The following is a 22,023-nucleotide window of genomic DNA, read 5'->3' on the forward strand; positions in this document are numbered from 1 at the left end:
AAGTTAGGCCTCAGCCCATGTGACGCCTCCACCATTGACGTTAGCAAGCCTGCGCAATAATATCACGAGCGGGTTATGTGACGGCGTGACCACCCTTCGAATGTCCGCCTTTATCATTAGTGACGAATCGTATTCTATGCAACGTTCCCAATCGCTTTAGTTCCCTTTGCGCGAGAGACATGCGTCGAAGTAAGACTGAAGTGGATCGGTACGTCGACTCCGTCCAGACGTCCTCGCCCTCACTCAAAGAGGTAAGTGGACCGGCGGCTAACATTAGCATGCTAGCAGCCGTCAACCTATACCTGTGATCATAAGTCCCCTGGCGTGAAGAGATCACCAGAACGAGTCATTAAAACTAACTGTAACTATAGGTTAGAGGTCACTCCTATCGACTGGACTAATCAACACAAAACAGTGCTCATTAAGTCACCGTGAGCTAGTAGCTTAAGCTAACCGGCACGATGACGACGAATCGTGTCCTCCCCTTGAAATACCGAGAAAGCGCGCGGCGTGGGCTGGCCACTGAGGATCTTGTTGAACTGACTTAAAAAAACATTTCCGCATAAGCTATTATGACCAAATGATTCCATGTTTAATCTTTCACTTTCAGTTTGGGATTCTTATCAAGATCGTAGCCATCGCATGCAAATTGAGTAAATATAATGAAAACAGAGTGTCTCAGTGAGCAAACATTACCGCGAGTTGCACTGCATTTGGTGTATAACATTATGTATTAAGTTTATACTATTTCGTTTTTCATGGACGGACACGATTTGGGCATGTCTGAGCATGGGGACGAGTGGTGCAACATGAACAGATTTGTGGATCTTTACTGTATTTGAATCCTTCAGTCTAACTTGATCTAGTAGTCTAACTTCAATTCCTCAGCTTTAAGCAATAACATACATATTTTCTTAGTTTGGTAATCTTGCATGAAATATATTAAGTCAGACTGATTACTTCATTGAATGTTCTTTTGCTGGCATTCCTCCCAGATCAGATCACTTGTACGTCTCACATGCGTAATAGCAAAACAATGAAAAGACCCACTTGATTAAGTGCCTATCGTTGCAAATGGCACTGAAAGTCATGACGATACAATAGGTACCGCTCTAACAAAGTCTGTCGTGATTTCATACAATTGAAATCAAGGGTATTCCATCACTTTAATACAATATGTACACATTTGACCCAATCAACTTCAATGAAAAAACTCCGAACAAATGTCAGATCTAATTGATTAAAATATTCATATTTTGTGTATTGTTCAATTTGATTCGTTTTGCTTAATATATCGATAAGTCTTTCCAGATCAATGAATTTTCAAACCCTAACTACTTTTTAAAATAAAATGTATTGTAGTACCTAGATTCACCACATGACGGATAAAGCGTGGTTTTGCTTGTTGCTTAATAATGGTTTATTTAATTGTTCTTCATTTACAGAGGCCTATCAAGGGATTTTTATTTGCTAAACTATATTTTGAAGCAAAGGAGTATGAGCTAGCTAAAAGGTAAGCATCAGTACTGAACAATATGAATCATGCAGTTTTGTCTCATCCGTAATTATGTTGCTTTTCATATTCTTAGACATGTGTCAGAATATCTCAAAGTCCAAGAGAGGGATCCCAAAGCGCACAAATTCTTGGGACAGCTCTATGAGAGAGAGGGGGACGTCAACAAGGCGGTAGCATGTTACAAGGTGAGAAGGCCATGTTACTTGCGCACAAGGCGATATGAAGCTTGTTTGACTTTAATTTCAGTCCTACAATTGACTAGACTTATTTGTAAATACTGTCAAGCTGCTGTTAAAACAGACTATCTACGGTTCCTATGCTGCAGCGGAACATGATTGAATGTTTTCTGTACTTGGTACTCAGCGATCTGTGGACCTGAACCCAGTCCAGAGAGACCTGGTGTTGAAGGTGGCTGAGCTATTGGTCGGGAAAGAGGAAAACGACAGCAGGGCCGAGTTTTGGGTGGACAAGGCGGCCAAGTTGTTGCCTGGAAACCCAGCAGTGTTCAACCTGAAGGTAAGGCTCCTTTTTTTCAGGGAACTGGTTTTACTGGTGCAACTGGGTAAGCCATAAATGCAGTGGTGAAGCCACAATCGGCGTAGCGGTGTTATATATGTAGTAATATACTAAAATCCTGTTGTTTGGTTAAAAGACGTCACCTGACTGCTTTCAATCTCTCGCCCTATACGAAGGAGCGGCTGTTGAGTCGTCAAGGTCAGCAGGGGTGGAACCAGCTTTTTGACCTTCTTCAGGCTGAGCTGACAGCACGGCCAGGAGATGCGCATGTCAACGTGAAGCTCGTCCAGTTATTTTGCCAGGACGGTCGACTGGAAGCGGCTGTTAAACACTGCTTGGCTACTGAGAGAACGGGTTTGTTGCGCCACAGTCTGGAGTGGTTCACTGTGGTGGTGCGCACCCTTGAGGTCAGTAATGCCTTCTTGTGAAGGATTTGTTAAAACCAGGATGTAGTGCATTCATTAGAACTAGGAAAGGGCATTTGATGCAGTTGACAGTGACAGACAACAAATGCTTTTAAGATAGGATAACTGGCATTAGAATTATCATGGCGATAGATTCATTTTGATTGGAATAGGCAAGTGATTGCTGCTAGGTCTTCCACTCAAAATGGATTGGGCGTCTATCGCCGTTAATTTATGAAATGACATTTCAATATTTGAAATAACATTTCAACATTTGGAATAGTAGGAAGATTGTTGATCTGTTTTCTCTGTTTCCATTTTGTGGGTATTAATAGGCCATAATTACAGTGCTGTCAATATAAAACCAGTTCGTTTTTAGAGAAAACCTGGTTCTTCTTTCACTGTCAATGGCAGGAAATGAGTTCATAGCTACCATTTATTGTTCTAATTTTGACTCTAAAAAAATTAATTTCTCAATGTCAAAACCCACTGCAAACATTAACATGTAGTTTGGACTTAACTGTTTCAGGACTACCTGACTCAACCCAGCGTGTCCAGCAATGACAAGATGTGTCGACGCCTTCAAAGAGAGCTGCTCTTAGCCCACTGCAGCCTTGTGAGAATCACGCTCTCTGGAAACTCTGTGCAAGCGTGCCTGGACGCTTTCACATGGTAAGAGTAACATTGTAGCCCCCCCTCCAAATTTCTTGCGGCCTTAGAGAAATTGTTTTGTCAGGATAAAGACGGACATGCTGAAACTCATACCTAGGGGGCAATTTAGAGTGTCCAATCAGCCTACCATGCATGTCTTTGGAATGTGGGAGGGAACAGGAGTACCTGGAGAAAACCCACACAGGCCCGGGGAGAACATGCAAGCGCCACACAGGTGGGCCGACCTGGATTTAAACCCAGGTCCCCCACTGTGAGGCCGACGAGCTAACCACTACCACTCACGCGCCGGGCCGCCAATTAGAAAAAATGTATGACCTTTAATATATATTTAAAAAAAATAGTGTAAAAAAAAAAAATGCGAAGTGGTGATTTCGTGATACGTGAAGACGCAGTAATCGACTGATTACTGTAGATGGAATACTATTGTGACCAATTTATGATTCCAAAGCATTTTATGCTGCTTTGTCTGAAGTATTTTTTTCTGCAATCTATTTCCATGCACAGTTTCGACCATACTATGCAGAAGCTGAGCAGTGTTGCAAGCCAGCACACAGACGATCTTTGCGAGGTGTTTGTGGAGATGCGAGCTCACCTCTACTTGCACGCTGGCACGCTGCTGTTGAAGCTGGCCCAAGAACGCCAGCAAACATGGAGGGCAGTCATTGATCTGGTGGCCCTGTGCTATTTGCTGGCCCTGCAGGTATTGTGGAAGGTTAACCTGGCGATAGGGCAAACAAGTCTTCAGATTTCTTTCATTCAATAACAAAATGTATTTTGCCTATTCCCCAGGTTCCCAGACCCAAACCAAAGGTGTCCAAGAGAGATCAGTCTGCCCCGCAGCTTCTTGAGCTGCTCGCTAACGACAGACAGAGTCAAGCAGGCCACATGCTGCTCAATCTCAGTGCCGATGCTTGCAGCTTGATCAGAGAGGTAGGTGTTTGCAATCTCTAATCATGAATGATTTTGATGGTTAAATGTTTGTGCTAAAAAGATGTTCAATGCTTTTTGTTCGTACTTAGGTGGTGGAGGCTTTTGGGAACCGTAGCGGTCAGGACTCTTTAGTCGAACTACTGTTTGGGCCGCAGGCCTCTACTGGATCCTCTTTCATTGCTAATGATAACATCCGTTCCATTAGCGCACAAGCTCCAGAAATCTCTCAGCTTGCAAAGTGGGATGCAGGTGAAAACAATTGAAAGAAACGGAAAATATTTCCTGAAATAAACTCCGGTCTTGAAACAATTTACAGGGTTTTACCCATTAAGCAAGCAAAGCTTGATGGTAGAGAAGCAACTATTGGTGTCTTACAAACGGGCACACGGTTTCGTTACATTAGCAAAGCTAATACAAGAACTCCTTTGTTATAGCGGAATTAATGTATTCTATTCTCTCGGGTATTCATATTTTGACGATTTGATCAAGTTGCAGTAGAATGATTTTTATCCTTCCTGTGCAGGTTCTATCTTGTTGTATTGCGGTGACCTGCAACATCTGAGCTGGTTAGGGTTACAGTGGGCCCTCTTAGCCCAAAGACCTTCCTTGCGAGCCTGGCTACAGCAACTTTTTCCCCGGCTTAACCTAGAAACCTCCAAACTGGACACAAACGCACCAGAGTCCATCTGTCTTCTGGATTTAGAGGTAGCTGTAGTTCAAGCAGTGATGAAGCGTTCTACAATACAATAACAAACTCGGTGTATAATTTCATTTCTGGTCTTGCAGGTATTTTTACAAGGTGTCGTGTTCTGCAGCCATTGTCAGCTACAAGAAACAGCGAAACTAAGAAGTGGATTTAACCAGCAACAACAACTCTTTGAACCTCGCTGCCTCCCTCTTCCTCTAATTCGCCTCTTGAGCACAGAGAGACAGAGGGAGTGGTGGGATGCCATCTATAGCCTCATTAACAAGCGTGCTGCGTGAGTGTTCACCCCACCATAAATGTTTAGTTAACTAAGTCACTGCCATTGACAGTGATTAACATCCAATCCATTTTGACTGGTGGGCCACCAGGCATTTAAAGCACTGGGCCAAACCCTGCTGCATTAGAAAAACTGTTCACTGTTAATAGAGCCCATTTGCTTAATAATTTACTTTTAAATAAGACAAACTTTTTTTTTCTTTGTAGTCCAGGGATGTCAGCTAAACTGCGAATGATAGTACAACACGGACTGAACACTTTACGAGCCAGAGAGAAACACGGGCTGCATCCAGCAATGGCTATTTACTGGGCTCAGTGTCTCAGTCGGATTGTAAGTACATTGAGTGTATTTATCTTTTAGTGCCTGTAGTCGCATCATGCTCATTTTGGTGTCTTATATTCTTTGTTTGTTTAATGAAACAGGGTGATGGGGTAAACTCGTATTATGATCAGAAGGAGTACATCAGCCGCAGTGTTCACTACTGGAAAGTCGTTCTTCCGATGTTGGACAAGATAAAAAACAGACGAAGCATACCAGAACCCCTGGAGCCCCTTTACATACATTTTCCATCCAAAGATATTCAGGTTAGTTAGTACTCCTAGTTTTCCTCCTCATTAACTTTTGATCTTACTTATTGAAGTATTAGTTGCATACTTTTAAACTTTTTTTTAGGTTTCTTCTGTAAAGGGCTATGAAGAAGAGGCCAAAATCGCATTTGCATCGCTCCTTGACATTGAAGGCAAGACAGAGGAGGCCATTGCAACATTGGAATCAATCAATAACATGTCATCTATCTGGCATTTGGCTCAGGTTGGTTTTGATTTTCGTCAAATATGTGGCCTAGGTGCCAGATTCCACCTGACACATTTTCTGCGGCCCCTAAAAGTAAAACATTGGGCATGTACTTAATTGAAAACAAATTAATCACATAAAAATATAATTTACTTTTTGTATCATTTGTTTTTTAAAATTTAATATATGAAAAATATAAATGTATTGGCTATGAAATAGCTTTTTCAAAGATTTGAACAACCAATGTAAATAACTCATTGCTAAAAAAAAATGTTGTTCATTAGTAGCCATTATTACTCTTAATTGTGGCAGACCTAGTTTCACTGCTATTGGCAGCGTCAGACGTCCAATCTTTTGTGACTGGAACGGCCAATCAAACTAATGAGTTAAATATTTGTACGGGTTGGCTGACATAATGACTCTACGATTTGGCTCGGAACAAAGTTGAGTTTGACTTCAAATGTATTCTGATCATTTAATGTAAAAAAAAAAAAAAAAACTAAAAAGAAATCTCCGTTAGCCATTCCATTAACATGGTTAATTGTATTCCTACACACTGATACGTTGAAATGCTTGTTAACATGATATCTAATATCGTGAAAGATATACCAACGGCTTTCTGAAGAGGCCAGCAATGGAGTTGAAGAAACACAGGAGAGGTACATCACTTTCCTGAAGAAATTCAGGATTTATCTCTCAAAGATCTACAATGCCAATGCAGATGAAGTGGAAAAAGTGAGCCTTTTTTTTTTTAGTTCATTGTTCATAAAATATGCCAACTTCCAACCATTTCCATTGTATTGGATTTCAGCTTCCAGTATCCATGGAGGAAATTGTAGACCTTCTAAATGATGTAAACCAGCAACTTGGTGACAGTGGAGAAGATGATGAAGAGGACAAGATTGATGGTCGCCTAGGACCGGTCCATTCAAGCCCCGCTTATCCCGCAGACATCAGTGCAGCAATCTCCCACCTCAAGTTTTCCTCTCCCTCACCGAACAAAAGCATGCTTTCTCCTTCTAAAAGACACCTGGTAGTGTTTAGTTGGTCTCTTTTAACTTTTTAAATACTGTAATGAGTACATTTTTCATGATCAAAAGTTGCATTGCAATTTAAATCCTTTTCACGTTCAGATTTCTCCTAAAACGCCACCACACTGGGTGGAGGACCAGAAAAGTCTCCTCCAAATGCTTTGTCAGCAAGTTGAAGCCCTTAAGGTTAGTCTGAGATAATTTAAAATTGATGTAACAATATAAGTTAAATTGAACACGTGACTCATTTGTCCAGGGCAGTTTGTTTTTTTATGTAAAAAAGATTTTGATTCATTACAATGTTTTTTGTCTTGGTGCAGAATGAAGTCCATGACTTGAAACAGAATTCTTCAGTTAAAGTGAGCTCCCCTCATCACAAGATGTATCATGAGAGCTATGGTGCTGAGGGGCTACAAGAGCCTTTCACTCCTGTTCAGTCCTACCAAGGGGCTCCACTTACAGGTCAGTGTACTAGTTTGAACGCAAAATGTTATTTATGATTGGCTATTGATAGCAGTATTATGAAAGCCGGTCATGGAAATACATCAAGTATGTGCATTGCTCTTCAAGTTTCCACTGCAGGTCCCTCAGGGTACTACAATCAATCTCCCGCATACAACTCTCAGTATCTCCTGGGCACAGCTGCAAATGCAACCCCCACAAAGGTAACTAAAGCACTTTGTCCTTTGTTCCAATCATAAATCTCACCAAGCTGTAATTCCCCCCCCCCTCTTTTACACAGGGGCCAATGTATGGTATGAACCGTATGCCACCTCAGCAGCATATGTACGCCTATCAGCCCCCGATCCATACTCCTCCAATGCAAAGCACCCCTTCCTGTGTATACCCCCCTCAAGAACAGAATTTTGCTGCCCCTCTTCGATTCGAATCGCAAGCAACCAGCCTCCTGTCTCCGTATAGTGACGAATATTATGGGCAGGGTGTAACCCACCAGACCACCAACCCCCCTTTACCCGAACCTGGTTATTTCACCAAACCATCTGTAAACACCGCTCAGCCACCAAAGAACATTGAAACAAAAACTATGGATCTTGGAAAGCTCTCCTTTAGCCAGCAAGCACCTCCCGAAGTACCAAAAGTCCCTAGATTTGGAACAAACACAGTTTCCCAATCAACGCCACCAGCTGCCTTTAAATTCAACTCCAACTTTAAATCAAACGATGGAGATTTTACTTTCTCGGCATCCCAAACAAAGCACAATGAAAGTTTGCTAGGCCTTCTGACGTCAGACCTCCCCAATAAAAACGATACTTTGCCGGAGAAGCCGGCTCCTCAAGGGCAAATGAGCCAAACAAGCCTTTTCACTTTTGGCAATAAAAATTCATCTGGCTTCTCCTTTGCGAATACTCCACAAAGCACAGGTCCTTTGAGTCTGTTTGGAAAGATGGAGCAGCCGTTTAAATTTGGAGATGTTGGCAAACCATCTTTCGGTGTTGCCAAGTCGGTACACGATGAAAACGCAGCAGGGAGTGACAATGATAGCACACATGGTGAAGAGGAGGATGACGAAGAGGAAGATGATGATGATGATTATGATGGACCACACTTTGAACCCATTGTACCACTGCCTGAGAAGGTTGATGTGAAAACAGGGGAGGAAGATGAAGAGGAGTTGTATTGCAATCGAGCAAAGTTGTATAGATTTGAGACGGAGACAAAAGAGTGGAAGGAACGTGGCATTGGAAATGTTAAAATCTTGAAACACATCACTACGGCAAAGGTTCGACTATTAATGAGACGCGAGCAGGTCCTCAAGGTATGCGCTAATCACTACATAACCACTGATATGAAACTAAAATCAAATGCTGGTTCTGATAAATCGTGGGTTTGGAACGCTGTTGATTACGCAGATGAAAAGCCAAAGCCCGAGCAACTAGCTATTCGCTTTAAAACAGTCGATGAGGCGTCACTGTTTAAGAGTAAGTTTGAAGAGGCTCAAACCATTGTGAGCTCACAAGAGAAACAAGATGAGAAGAAAGCAGAACGTCCCCAACCCTCGAAACCAGGAGAAAGTTTGAAAGCAAAGTTTGCTATAAAAGAAGGCGAATGGGATTGCACAGTATGCCTTGTGAGAAATAAGTCAAAGGATGTCCGCTGCGCCTCTTGTCAAAGCGCCAATCCCAATTCCTCTATGACCCCAGAAGACGATGCTGAAAAAGAAACAAAAGCCAGTCCCTTTACGTTCAAATTTGGGACAAGTGACACTTTCAAATTTGGTACAAGTGAATCTAAAACCACCAGTCCTGGCTCCTCTACCTTTTCTGGATTTAGCGCTTTTGAAACGTCATCCCCTTCATCCTTTACATTTGGCACAAGTTCTATTAAACTTGCTGACACTACAGTAAAGCAAAGTGCATCTGCCAGCAAAAATTCGGAATCTGTTGTGACTCCTGGCTTTGGCACCCAATTTACAAAGAAACCAGATCAGTGGGAGTGTGATAAATGCAACGCAAAAAACGAAGCTAACGCAACAAGTTGCATTTCCTGTACAAATCTTAAACTAAGCTCTAAATCAAAAGAAGGACCTCCCGTTGAAAGTTCATCTACGATATCCGTTTCAGGGTTAGCAACAAAAGATGACCAGAAGGGTAAATCCACTTTACGAACCATCTTTTCCAAGAAGGATGGTCAATGGGACTGTGACACCTGCTTGTTGAGAAACGACTCCGCTAGCAATACATGTGTAGCCTGCCAAACACCAAATCCCAATGCGAAATCCCAATCCGTTTCAGGGTTAGCAACAAAAGATGACCAGAAGGGTAAATCCACTTTACGAACCATCTTTTCCAAGAAGGATGGTCAATGGGACTGTGACACCTGCTTGTTGAGAAACGACTCCGCTAGCAATACATGTGTAGCCTGCCAAGCACCAAATCCCAATGCGAAAAGCACAAGTAGTACTACTTCATCAGCTCCCACCTCTACCTTCAGTTTTGGATTGAAGACTTCATCAGGCCAACCAACTGGAACTGGCTTCAATGTACCTTTCGGAGGTGGCAGTTCATTTCAGTTTGGTCAAAAGAAAGCCGAAACATCTGCTGCTTCTTTTAAATTTGAAGCTCCCCAGTCTGCTCCGGCACCCGCAAGTTCTTCTGGGTTCTCGTTCTCAATGCCCATGCCTGCAGGTGGCTTTAAGTTTGGAATTCCTGCAAAAGATGAAACTGATATCTCAGCCCCACCTGACCCGTTGGCTTCAGGCCCAGCCTCTAATTTTCTTAAAAGCATAGCTGATAAACATAAAGTGAAAGAAAATGATCTGACTCCCCTAGAGGTGAATGAAGAACTGGAGTCAAATCCATTAATATCTGGGAAAACTAATGCCTTCAGTTTTGCAGACCTGGCAAAGTCGTCTGCAGGAGACTTTCAATTTGGCCAAAAGGACACAAGTTTTAAAGGTTTCTCTGGTGCTGGAGAGCAAATTTTCTCCCCAACAACCACCAAGACAAATGCCACCAATGAGCAAGGGGAAGACGAAATGTATAAAACTGAAGAGAATGATGATATCCAGTTTGAACCAGTGGTTCAAATGCCTGAGAAAGTGGAGCTTGTCACGGGGGAGGAGGATGAAGAGGTTCTCTATTCCCAGCGTGTGAAACTTTTCCGATTTGATGCCAGCGCTGGTCAGTGGAAGGAACGTGGAGTGGGAATCCTAAAATTCTTGAAAAACAACTCAAACGGCAGACTAAGGGTTCTGATGAGAAGAGAGCAAGTTCTAAAGGTGTGTGCCAACCACTGGATCACTACCGTCATGAATCTCCAACCTCTAGCAGGCTCCGATAGGTCATGGATCTGGATGGCCAACGATTTCTCTGATGGCGATGCCAGGCCTGAGCAGTTGGCCGCCAAGTTTAAAAGTCCAGAACTGGCTGAAGAATTCAAGGCCAAGTTTGAAGAATGTCAGAGACTCCTCTTGGACATCCCCCTTCAAACCCCACACAAACTGGTTGACACAGGCAAAACTGCACATTTGATTCAAAAGGCTGAAGAAATGAAGTCTGGTTTGAAAGAAATGAAATCGTTTTTGACAGATGAAAAAACAAAAATCAATGACAACGACAGCCAGGTGCCATCTACTAATGTCAAATCGATCTCAAAGTTATTAATCAAGCCCCACAACGAAACTACTGGCCCTACCTTAGAGTGGGATAATTATGATCTAAGAGAAGAGGCTTTGGAAGACTCTGTCGATTCGTCAGTGTATGCTGCTCCACTTGCCAGCAGCCCACTAAGAAAGAACCTTTTCCGCTTTGGGGAGTCCATGGGTGTCTTCAGTTTCAGCTTCCAACCTGGCTTAAGCCCCACTCAGTCTCCTGCTAAGCTTAACCAAAGCCAATCCTCAGTAGGCACAGACGATGAGCAAGAAGCGTCCCAGGATGAGGAGCGAGATGGTCTGTACTTTGAGCCCGTTGTTCCTCTGCCTGACCTGGTTGAGATTTCCACAGGTGAAGAAAATGAACAAGCCGTCTTCTGTCACCGAGCCAAACTGTATCGGTACGATAAAGAAACGAGTCAGTGGAAGGAGAGAGGCATCGGAGAGCTCAAAATTTCCCAAAATTACAACACAAAACGGGTGAGGTTAATTATGAGACGAGACCAGGTACTCAAGATCTGTGCGAACCAATGGATTACAGCGGCCATGAAGCTAGAGCCTATGAAGGGTGCAGAGAAGGCTTGGGTGTGGAGTGCCCTGGACTTTGCTGAAGAAGGAGAGGGTAAAGTGGAGCAACTGGCTGTGAGGTTCAAATTGCAGGAAACAGCAAACGTATTTAAGCAGGTCTTTGACGAGGCCAAGATTGCGCAGGAGAAACTGGAACTGATGACCCCTGTGACAACCTTCATTTCTCAGGACAGTGGAGACTCTTCTAAAACTGTTTCAACTGTCTGTGGAAAAGCAGCAATTGCTGTGTTGGAAGAGACCACAAAGGAACGTACGGAGCTCTTAATGGAGAGTAAAACACCTGGTTCTCATGGCCTGGTCAAGCCTGCTCAGTCAGTGATGTCGCCCCCAAAGTTTGTGTTTGGCTCTGACAGTCTTCAGAAGATATTTGGCAGTCCGAAAGGCAACTCTGACAGCGGTGACTGTGAAACCATTTTGAAAGCTTCTCCGCAGCCTAATACGGGCTCTGCTTCACCACCTGCGTTCAAAATTCCACCGAAAGGTAAGCAAAGTTAAAAAAAAAGTACATATCTCTTGTTTTTTTTTTTACCCCTGAAAGTCTGGTGTCCTACAAAAAAATGCAATAATTTACATGCTCAACATGCATTTAAAAGTGAAGTATTACTGTGCTTCACATTCACCATTAGTGAATGAAAACACCAAACATTTGCTTTTTTTAACCTACATTTCTCTCAAATGGCCCTTTCTACTTTTTATCTAACAACCGATCTTTCTTCAGAACTGGATTTTATTCTTTTCAAACATAATCCAATGGCTTTTTGGACAAAAAAAAACTGCATGAACAGAGTGAAAAATGACAACTAACTCAATATACCAGGGACATTTGTTTTAACAAAATTTTGAAATGTTTTAACATAGAATGCTGATACATCCTTGTAGACGGATTGAATTCAATTATTGTTGGAAGAAATGTAGCCGACACTGTAGTCCACCTGTGTCAAAGTGGCGGCCCGGGGGCCAAATCTGGCCTGCCGCATCATTTTGTGTGGCCCGGGAAAGTAAATCATGAGTGCCGACTTTCTGTTTTAGGATCAAATTAAAATGAAGAGTATTGATGTATATTAAATTTCCTGATTTTCTCCCTTTTAAATCAATAATTCTAAATTTTTAATCATTTTATATACATTTAAAAAAAAAAGCTAAAATAAACATTTTTAGATCTATGAAAAACTGAATATTCAGGGATTTTAATTCGGTTCTTTTAATCCATTTATATATTAAAAAACAAAAAAAATCCAAATATTATATCTAAAATGGTCCGGCCCACATGAGATCTGGTCACCATGAATGTGGCCCGCCAACCAAACTGGGTTTGACACCCCTGCTGTAGTCGATTTAGAATTTTGGCATCTCAAATATTTTTCAATTAGCATGAGCGCAAAGGGCAAGCATTTTATTCAAGTCAATGCTGCTTAAACCATTGTGCTATTTCTTCAGAAATGTAAAATGTCAATCATCCTTCAATTTGTCAGTCAAAGGAGCAAACAGTCCTGTGTCAGATGAGGATTCGGAGGTGGAGATAGTGTATGTCAGGGAACCCACTGCTGAGCAAGCTGCTTTAGCCAGGAAATTGCTGCTGCCACTCACCTTTTTCTGCTACCAGAATGAACCAGGCTACACCAGTGATGACAATCAACCTGATGGTGAGAACACCGCGTCAGTTTGGATAGCAAGATTGGAACAATGATGTGGACAAAAGCTGAAAAAAAAGACTGGTTGTCTGTAGAACACATGAACAATGTTGGTCTTGTATAAACGCTGTTAGTATTTCTTAGGTGTGATTACTGCAGTATAGTATTAGTTGCACTCTTTACTTGTATATTGACTGAGAATCCACTTGAAATGTAGCCAAAGAATCCATGGTTCAATTTCAACATCTTTTCAATTCTTAAACTTTGTGTGTAGATGAGGACTACGAGTTGGCAGTGAAAGCTTTGAATGGAAAACTCTACCCTGATGCACTTGAAAGAAAAGAAACTGCATCTGCTAACGGTACGGGAATTGTGACTCACTAGTTTTTATTGTTCACCATTTCATTTCACTGACATTTTGGGCTTGCATCGACTCTCTTCAGACCCTGACTGCCAGGTTGTCTGGGAAAAAAAGGCAACACCTGAGGAGGAGGAGAAGGCCAAGAGCCTCCTGCTTCCGCCTACCTTCTTTTGTGGTCTGAGCACTACTGACAGCGACCCGGATCCTGACAAGGCAGCTGACTTTGAGACGGAAGTCCGAAAGGTCCAACAGGAACTGGTAGGAAAATGGGGGGCGGGTAACATATTATTTCATGATCTAATCTAAGAATGGTACTCGGTCGTTTGGTCGCCCGGAAGGTTATTGATAATTACCATTTAAATCGTTGCTCAAATTCCCTAAATACAAACTGCAAATTATTATTTAGTCATACTTAATGCCCTATTAATTATTAGGCTAAAGAAAAGCTCCAAATTTCCCGTACTTTTATTGTGTTTTGTTGGAGAACTTGTTAAGACCCTGACTGAAGTCCCTTCCTAAGGGGACAACTCATGTACATACAAACTCTTATACACTCGCACGTCCGCTCAGTGAAACTGCTTAGGGGCATTTTATTGATGCGTAGACCGTGTTGTTTTACCTTGTTTTGTCGCCGGTCTTTTGGTTACCCGTTGTTTGGGTCCGGGCGACCAAAAGACCGCGACCAAAGGACCGCGACCAAAAGACCGGCGACCAAACGACCGTACACGTCTAAGAATCATGCACAGTGTATATTTAAGGATTTTAGTCCGTAAAAATGGACGCTGTTCTCTTGTGAAATTGTTTCATTTATGACTTTAGGATGCCCAGTTTAACACACCTGAGAAGGTATCCAGTGTCCCTACTGAAGAGTTGGCATCTGATTTGTTCCAAAACTGCAAGCCCAAAACAGAAGGAGGCGCCTCAGAGCAGCTAGTAGATGCGGAGCCACAAGTTTCCAGCAGTAGCAGCTCTCCGATCAACCTCTCGACTAAAAACAACGGCAAACCAGAGGCCACTGCTGACCAACCCGTTGTAACAAGTACAGGTATATACTTTTATTTTGAATATTTGCCTGTACGATTAATTGAGCATTAATATCGATATTGTAGAGGCTTTGTACCTTTCATTATGTTAATGGGAATTTTCTTCCTTCACAGTTGAACCCAACTTTGGCTTCACAACAGTGGAGGGCTTCTCTTTTGCTGACCTAGCCCAAAAAACTGAAGGCTTTGCGTTTGGAACTCAAGGTTGTTGTTTTTTTCTTCATTTATTTATTGGGTGCCATTGACATCGATGGAGGTCCAATTCATTTATACTCTGAATCTGTTAATGCTAATGTTTCTACATACCTGTCAACCTCGGCCAAATTGCTCCCCCTTATTAATGATTGCAATTCCCCTTATTAAGCGATTTAAAAAAACGTACAAATGCACATATTTCCTTACATGGGGCTCACTTAAAAGTCTGAAATTTTCTCCAAAGTGGACGGGGTGCCCAATCAGTGTTCGCTAAATTCAAGATTCTGTAGATGTCGCTGTATGCTTCTGACAGCTTGACTGTCTGGGTATATTTCTTGCTGACGTGCTATATTTGTATTGTGAAGAGGCAGACGTGTGAAAGGGTAATGCACGTGCACATATCATGCTTAAAGCATGACAAAGTAGCTGTTGACAATAACGTTTTTGTCTGCTACCAGTGACGAGACAATCTGGATTAGAGCCGAAATGGGTAAAACGAGATTGGTTTTACAAAAAAACTTACTTGAAAAAAATCCCATACAAAAGTTGTTATACGGTGTACACAATTTGAAATGAATGATCAAAAAATGTATAAAATACGGGAAAAACGTATGCATTGACGTGTGTTTTTAGCATTGATGGCACTAGATGTCCAGTTCATTTTGACTGGGAGGGAATGAACAAATGTAAGTCTTTTTTTTCTCTTTTTGTTTGTAGATTCCAACTTCTCTTGGGCAAATGCGGGCGCAGCCGTATTTGGTTCCTCGGAACCAACGTCGTCCAACAACAATGAGGGAGGAAGCGATGAAGAAGACTCTCCAAAAAATGTTGACATACATTTTGAACCGATTGTTTCACTGCCAGAGGTACTTTGTTCACACACAAATGCATGTAATCTGGATTTGTTACTGTTTGAGGATGAATATTGCTGCCAAGGTTCCCTTTTTGGAAATATGAGCGTGAACTTAGAAGGGGGGGTCCCAATTGCTGTCTTCATTTAGGTCGAAACCAAGTCGGGAGAGGAGGATGAGGAGATCCTCTTCAAGGAGCGTGCCAAGTTGTACCGATGGGACCGGGACATCAACCAATGGAAAGAGCGTGGCGTCGGCGACTTAAAGATCCTATACCACCCGGCCAAACGATTCTACCGAATCCTCATGAGGAGAGAGCAGGTGTTCCGGGTTTGTGCCAACCACAACATCGCTCAGGCCATGGAGCTGAAGCCCTTGAACACCTCGGCCAACGCTCTCATCTGGACCGCCACCGACTACTCCGGTACGCATAGACATCGAGTTGCATTTTCCCTAGAAAAACTTGCAAATCCTGGCGGTAGAAAAGCCCAGCGTGATGGGTAGCTGATTGGTTTTCTTTTCTTGCATGACTAGATAGTGCCGAGGGTACCGTGGAGCAGCTAGCGGCCAAGTTCAAAACCGCAGAGATCGCAGCATCCTTTAAGAAGACCTTCTGCGAATGTCAAAGCCACATGGGGCAAGATAACGACTCCTCGTGTAGCAGCGCGCCAATGATGTCCAGAATCCAGGAGCACTCCAGAGAATCCAACCCACAGATGTTCCTCGCCATGGAGGCGGACGGAGAGCCGATCGGCACCATCACCGTCGAGCTGTTCGCACACCTCGTCCCCAAGACGGCGGAAAATTTCCGTGTACTGTGTACGGGCGAGAAAGGCTTTGGGCTGAAAGGCTCTGCCTTCCATAGAGTCATCCCGGACTTCATGTGTCAGGTGAGGAGAATATCTTGTTCCTCATTATTGTGGATTTCCACTTGTTCGCAAAGCATGTCACAATTGGAACTTGTCCAAATTGTAATATACAGTCGTACCTCTACTTACGAATGCCTCCAAGTACGACATTTTCAGGTTACAACATGTCCATATGGAAATTAGTGACTCGATACGAAAAAGATCCAGGTTATGAAATCCCCCCAAAACTAAATGCATTTATTATTTTGAGTCTCTCTTAAATACCTGTCCATCTTGGCTAAATGCTCCCCTTATTAATGTTTGCATTTCTCCCTATGAAGCGGTTAAAAAACGTACAAATGCAACACGGCACATATTTTCACACACATACATACACAGGCCACACGTAAAAGTCCAAAATGCACTACACTGTGGACGGCTTTCGGCTTTGATAGAACGGGCTCTTGCTGTCATCTGGTGGACAAACACGGGTATTATGTCTCATAACGGCCGTGGAGGGAACTATTTCAGTGGCACAGGGCACATTCTCGCCGGGATTTTTGGCATGAATAAATCATTTTCTTATAATTTTCTCATTTTTGTGTTTCTCACATCTTTCATACAAAATTGGGACTTTGAACAATTTTAAAGGTTTTAGTTGGCAGTTGTGTAAGGACCGTGGAACGAATTAGAGAATTTACATATAAAGCACTGCTCTATCTATGAAATTTTCCAATTATAAAAAAAGTTCTGGAACCAATTAATTTTGTGAGTAAAGATACACTTTATATTTATCGAGGATATAAGGAACAATCAATTTGGCGTGCCAGGTTGGGTGAATGTGCAATTTTAATTTGTAAGCCTTTAGAAGTATAACACCCTCATATGTGTTCACCGTTGTCCCTGTAGGGTGGCGACATCACCAACGGCGACGGTACAGGTGGAAAGTCCATCTACGGCAGCAAATTCGAGGACGAGAACTTCGACGTCCGCCACACCGGTCCGGGCATTCTGTCCATGGCCAACCGTGGTCGTGACACCAACAACTCCCAGTTCTTCATCACCCTGAAAAAGGCGGAACACCTAGACTTCAAGCACGTGGCTTTTGGCTGGGTGCGACAGGGCTTGGAAGTGGTGCAACACATGGGGGAGCTGGGTACCAAAGGTGGGCTCCCCTCCAAGAAGCTTCTTATAGCTGACTGTGGCCAGATTTAGGCTTTTTGAACATTTGAAGCTAGCGCAATCCCGACATTGTCAAAGAATCACACACTGACCACAGCACTACCGGTCAATTGTCACAAATATTTTGTAGGAGGCGCTGTCATTCATATCACTGGCTAATGGGAAAGCCTCATACATTTATATTGTCTATAAAATTGTACATTTACTTTTTTATTTTTTTTCTTGCATGTGCTGGAACTCTTTACTCACTACACCACCCTTTTTGAACAATCTGTACTTGTAATTTAAATGTTTTTAGAAAGCAATGTGGCTTTCTGCCTGCGCCTGACCCTTCCATTGTAGACTTCCTCTTAGTAGTGTTTGTCTGCTGCCCACATAAAATGTGTTGCAGAGTGGACTGGTGAAAAAGAAAAAGGTTCAGTTTGAGATTACAAATGACCAAGAATAAAGACGCTTTATTACTTACTAATGTGTGCCCATTTTAATCATGACACCAGTGCTATCTGTGGACCTGAGTGGTGTGTGTGAACAATGAATGATCTTTATTGAAAGATCTTATTATAAATTAACTCATTAGAAACAAGAGCCAGTCCTCGTTTATCGACGCAAGATTTGTTTTTAAATATTTGCTGTAACATATGTTAAGACCAGTGATGTACAATGGGAAGATGCTAGAATCTTTGTCCGCCAGGTGTAGTACTGGGCGTGGCCACACTCATAACGGTAGCAGTAAAGTTCACACTAGATTAAATCCCGCCCCTCGATGACGTCAATAGGATGTAAAGACTCCGCATCGTGCTCGGTCCGGCCTTTTCTCTCGCGGTTGCTTTAGGCCGGCAGGTTTTCTGTCTTGGGAAGATTGAACACCAAAGCGGCAAAAATGATCATCTACAAGTGTATTCTCACCAGTAAGATCTTTCTCTTCATCTCCCTCTTTTTTTACTTCACTATTTGACTTGTCGTGATTTTTCTTCTTAAAATAGTCACCGTGGAAGTTACTGTGGACCGGGGAAAAATGTTCATAAATAGTTTCTAGCCTCCACCCTGCTAACGCGTGTCATCGCTTAGCCAATGCTAATGCTAACACTAAACGGGATGACGCCATAACGACGATTGTTGTTCACGTGAAGAAAAAAAAACCTAAGAACGTTTAACGGTCTAGTTGGGTCGCCGTGAACGTCGATGGTTAATCGGAGTCGTGTTGCCGCTTGGTCGAAACCGAACGAGTGGTGGAATACGTCTTCTAAAGTTAGCATGAGCATTCCACTCACTACTGTAGAAGCTTCGTCTCTGGCTTTTAATGGCGGACGTCCATGGAAAGCTATTCTAAGTGATTTCAAACGAGTTTGTATTTCCCTCAGATGATGAGATGTTCTCAGATGTATATCCCATCAAAGAAACGCCAATCTTCTACGAGGTGGACGGCAAGGTAAGAGTGGCTAAAATAGGTTAAAAAAGAAATGTTTGGTAATTTTGGCTCGGTGACTAATAAGACGCCTCATCGCCTTCCTGTTAGTCATCGCTACTAAAATGTTATGTCCAACTGGTTGGGCCTTCTTGTGAACATTACCTGGTCAGTGTGTCCTAGCATAAACTTTTTTTTTTAAAGTGGTTTATAAAAAAAAAATCATAAAACTTCGACATTAGCGTGTAATGCAGCGTAAACGCTACAGGGGGTGAATGGAGATAGAAAAAGCCCGACCCAAACCCGAAGTAATGATCGGCCCTTTTAGGCCAGACCCAAAATTTGGGTCGGACTCCGATATTTTATCTCAAATTCAGTGTCTTTGTCAAAAGCAAAATGGGATTAAAAGTTTTTGGGCAGTGGCTCCTTAGCCGGTAACCGGTCAAATAGTCCCAGGGGCTATTTAGCCGGTAACCTATTATTTAAGAGTGAATAAGTGATTTTCTAAACCATTCAACCAATCTTATTGAAATTTGATGTGTCATTGCCATTTGATGGATTTTAACATTAGGTGAATAGGGATTCAATGTCTATTATTTAGGCAGTAGCTCCGTAGCCGTAGTTTCTTACTATTTACACCACACAGAATTCTTACCGGCTAAATTGCCACATGGGGCCATATAGGCTATTTGACCGGTTACCGGCTAAATAGCCCCTGGGACTATTTGACCGGTTACCGGCTAAGGAGCCACTGCCAAGTTTTTGGGTGTTTATTTTGCAAAGTCCTCTCAAATTTGTTGCCAATAGTTCTTCCAACGATTGAGATTTGTTCCACTTTTATCCCCTTAGCACATATCAGAGTCACAAGACATCGACGACTCTTTAATCGGTGGTAACGCATCGGCCGAGGATCGCGTTGAGGCCAATGATGCTTCAATACAGTCTGGCGTCAACATCATCCTCTGCCACAAGCTGCAGGAGACGGGCTTCGACAAAAAGGGTTACGTCTCCTACATCAAGGATTACCTCAAGGCGTACGTCACTTTTCCGTTCGACGCCGATAGACGCAGTTAGTTTTTAAAGCAAATCTCATTGCCAAATGTTTCATTTCAGTATAAAGGCCAAGTTGCAGGAAACCCACCCCGAACGAGTGGATCAGTTTATGGCCGACGCCAATACTGAAGTGAAAAAACTCCTCCCAAGCTTCAAGGATTTAAAGGTAAATACACTGCCTCGATTTTGATTTATACGATCTGTCGCCATCAGTTTTTGATGAAAGAAACGCAGCGAGCTAATTAATAATTTGTCTTTTTCCCCCCAGTTTTACACGGGCGAGTCCATGAACATTGACGGCATGGTTGGAATCTTGGACTACCGTGAAGACGATACGCCTTTCATGCGCTTCTTTAAACATGGTGTCATCGCTGAGAAATGTGTACGTACTCAGCCGTGTGTCCACGATGCATGAAAAAAAGAATGAGATAAAACAAAAGTGATGCATGCGTATGTCAAATACTACATGCATATTATTCACCATGAATTTGTTGTTCTTGCAGTAACTACACCGACTAACAACTGGCCGCTGCTTCTTCCTCCTAAATGCCCCGAGAGCCGAATGCATCACAGCCCATCGGACCATAGTTTGTTTTTAAATTTTTGATTTTTCCTGCCAGCATCAGTGCGGATCATGCTCAAGGTTTGAGATTTGGACTTTGCGGATGTTTTAACAAAGACAACTCTGCTTTCCAATCACACATTGGGTTTGTGGTTGCATTCAAAATGACATCTATCAATTGCTTTAAATTGGAAATAAAGCTAAGTACCATCTTCTGATTGTTGACCTTTTCTTTTCAACAATGCAGATTTTTACTAAGTGCATCCCAACTTTTCATTATCAGTAAGCTCAACTTTAATTGTTCAATTGTAGCCTTACCATGTCTTCAAAAGAGCACACTGACAATGGCATAGTCAGCTAGGCTGTTTAGAATTAGACCAGATTTGAATCCCACTTGGATGACTTTATATAGATGTGCTCAAATTTCAAATCCCGTTAACGTTCTGCTTAAAATGTGTTGTTTTTAGCAATAACAAAAATTCTAGGTCATCTTCAAAACATAGACATTGAGTTGGGAGCACAAAGCACCTCTTGGAGCGTGGTAAGCAAGCCACCATCTTTTCCACTTTCAATGTGGCGGGACAATATGGGCATGGTTACGCCTATTGTTGACGCAGCTGAGTTAATTAAGCGCATGGGCAGTAACCGTTCCTTTTGGAAAGCCTTTCCTACGCTGACTGTCGACGAGCACGCCAACGAGGTAAGTAGTAGAGCAATTCACTGGCCTAAATGCGTTTTTATCACGCTATCGGGATATTTTTCAGCAATCAATTGAGCCCAAAACGCCAATAAATCTCTTAAGTTTAATGCCAGGTTTAACACACCGTCGACTCTTTTCCTCACCGGCTGTGTGCCGTATGTTACTCGTTAGCATTAGCGTCACGATTTGACTTAAGTATGTTGTCCGTTTTCTCTCCATTATTGAGTCGTGTAGCAAGACTTTAAATTTAATCAAACAACGCCGAGACATCAACCGACAGTTTGCTGGGTAAATGCTCACTCTAGAATGACATCCAGAAGCAAGACTTAGTTCCTGTTGATAGTTTTCATTGCGAGTGCTAAACACCCGTTTCCGATTTGTAATTGTTCTGTTTTTACAAAAACAATCACTTATACAAAACTGTTAAGCCAACTTTCTCCTAGCTGTTAACGTCAGTCTGTATATTTAATCGCTCGTCTGGAAAAGGGAAAATAGTACTTAGCACTCACTAACTTATTTTCATTCTTTATCTTGATCATTTATTAAATTTCTTAGATTTCTGTATCCTGTAATTGTTTGGCAACCCCTGAATACCTTGGTTAAATCAAGTTTTCCCTGTTTAGCATCAAGATAAAACTACTTCCCAAAA

The 22,023-nt window shown here is 42.4% G+C and overlaps 2 protein-coding genes across 4 annotated transcripts; both read left to right on the plus strand.

Annotated features, from left to right (window-relative positions):
- The first annotated feature begins 22 nt into the window (after positions 1-22).
- ranbp2 (RAN binding protein 2) lies at positions 23-18,119 on the plus strand. Of its 3 annotated transcripts, none has more exons than XM_077616393.1 (29): positions 23-251; positions 1,446-1,513; positions 1,590-1,701; positions 1,880-2,032; positions 2,209-2,439; positions 2,966-3,108; positions 3,613-3,808; positions 3,898-4,038; positions 4,128-4,287; positions 4,562-4,743; positions 4,825-5,018; positions 5,228-5,351; positions 5,444-5,605; positions 5,694-5,831; positions 6,417-6,548; positions 6,625-6,846; positions 6,947-7,030; positions 7,165-7,306; positions 7,415-7,509; positions 7,587-12,024; positions 13,016-13,186; positions 13,449-13,535; positions 13,618-13,793; positions 14,355-14,580; positions 14,693-14,782; positions 15,491-15,639; positions 15,775-16,048; positions 16,159-16,514; positions 17,382-18,119. In XM_077616393.1, the coding sequence occupies exons 1-29, from the start codon at positions 180-182 to the stop codon at positions 17,685-17,687; spliced, it is 9,024 nt and encodes a 3,007-aa protein (XP_077472519.1). In that variant the 5' UTR covers positions 23-179; the 3' UTR covers positions 17,688-18,119. The 3 variants fall into 3 exon arrangements, with proteins under 3 accessions (XP_077472519.1, XP_077472520.1, XP_077472521.1); XM_077616394.1 differs by having other exon boundaries at positions 13,022-13,186; XM_077616395.1 differs by having other exon boundaries at positions 7,427-7,509.
- Positions 18,120-18,397: 278 nt separating this feature from the next.
- On the plus strand, positions 18,398-20,892 carry tpt1 (tumor protein, translationally-controlled 1). The gene is made up of 6 exons (XM_077616396.1): positions 18,398-18,562; positions 19,016-19,083; positions 19,909-20,093; positions 20,173-20,278; positions 20,381-20,494; positions 20,616-20,892. The coding sequence occupies exons 1-6, from the start codon at positions 18,535-18,537 to the stop codon at positions 20,616-20,618; spliced, it is 504 nt and encodes a 167-aa protein (XP_077472522.1). The 5' UTR covers positions 18,398-18,534; the 3' UTR covers positions 20,619-20,892.
- The last annotated feature ends 1,131 nt before the right edge of the window (positions 20,893-22,023 follow it).

The sequence above is a fragment of the Stigmatopora argus genome, chromosome 13, assembly GCF_051989625.1.
Source record: "Stigmatopora argus isolate UIUO_Sarg chromosome 13, RoL_Sarg_1.0, whole genome shotgun sequence".
Classification (NCBI taxonomy): Eukaryota; Metazoa; Chordata; class Actinopteri; order Syngnathiformes; family Syngnathidae; genus Stigmatopora; species Stigmatopora argus.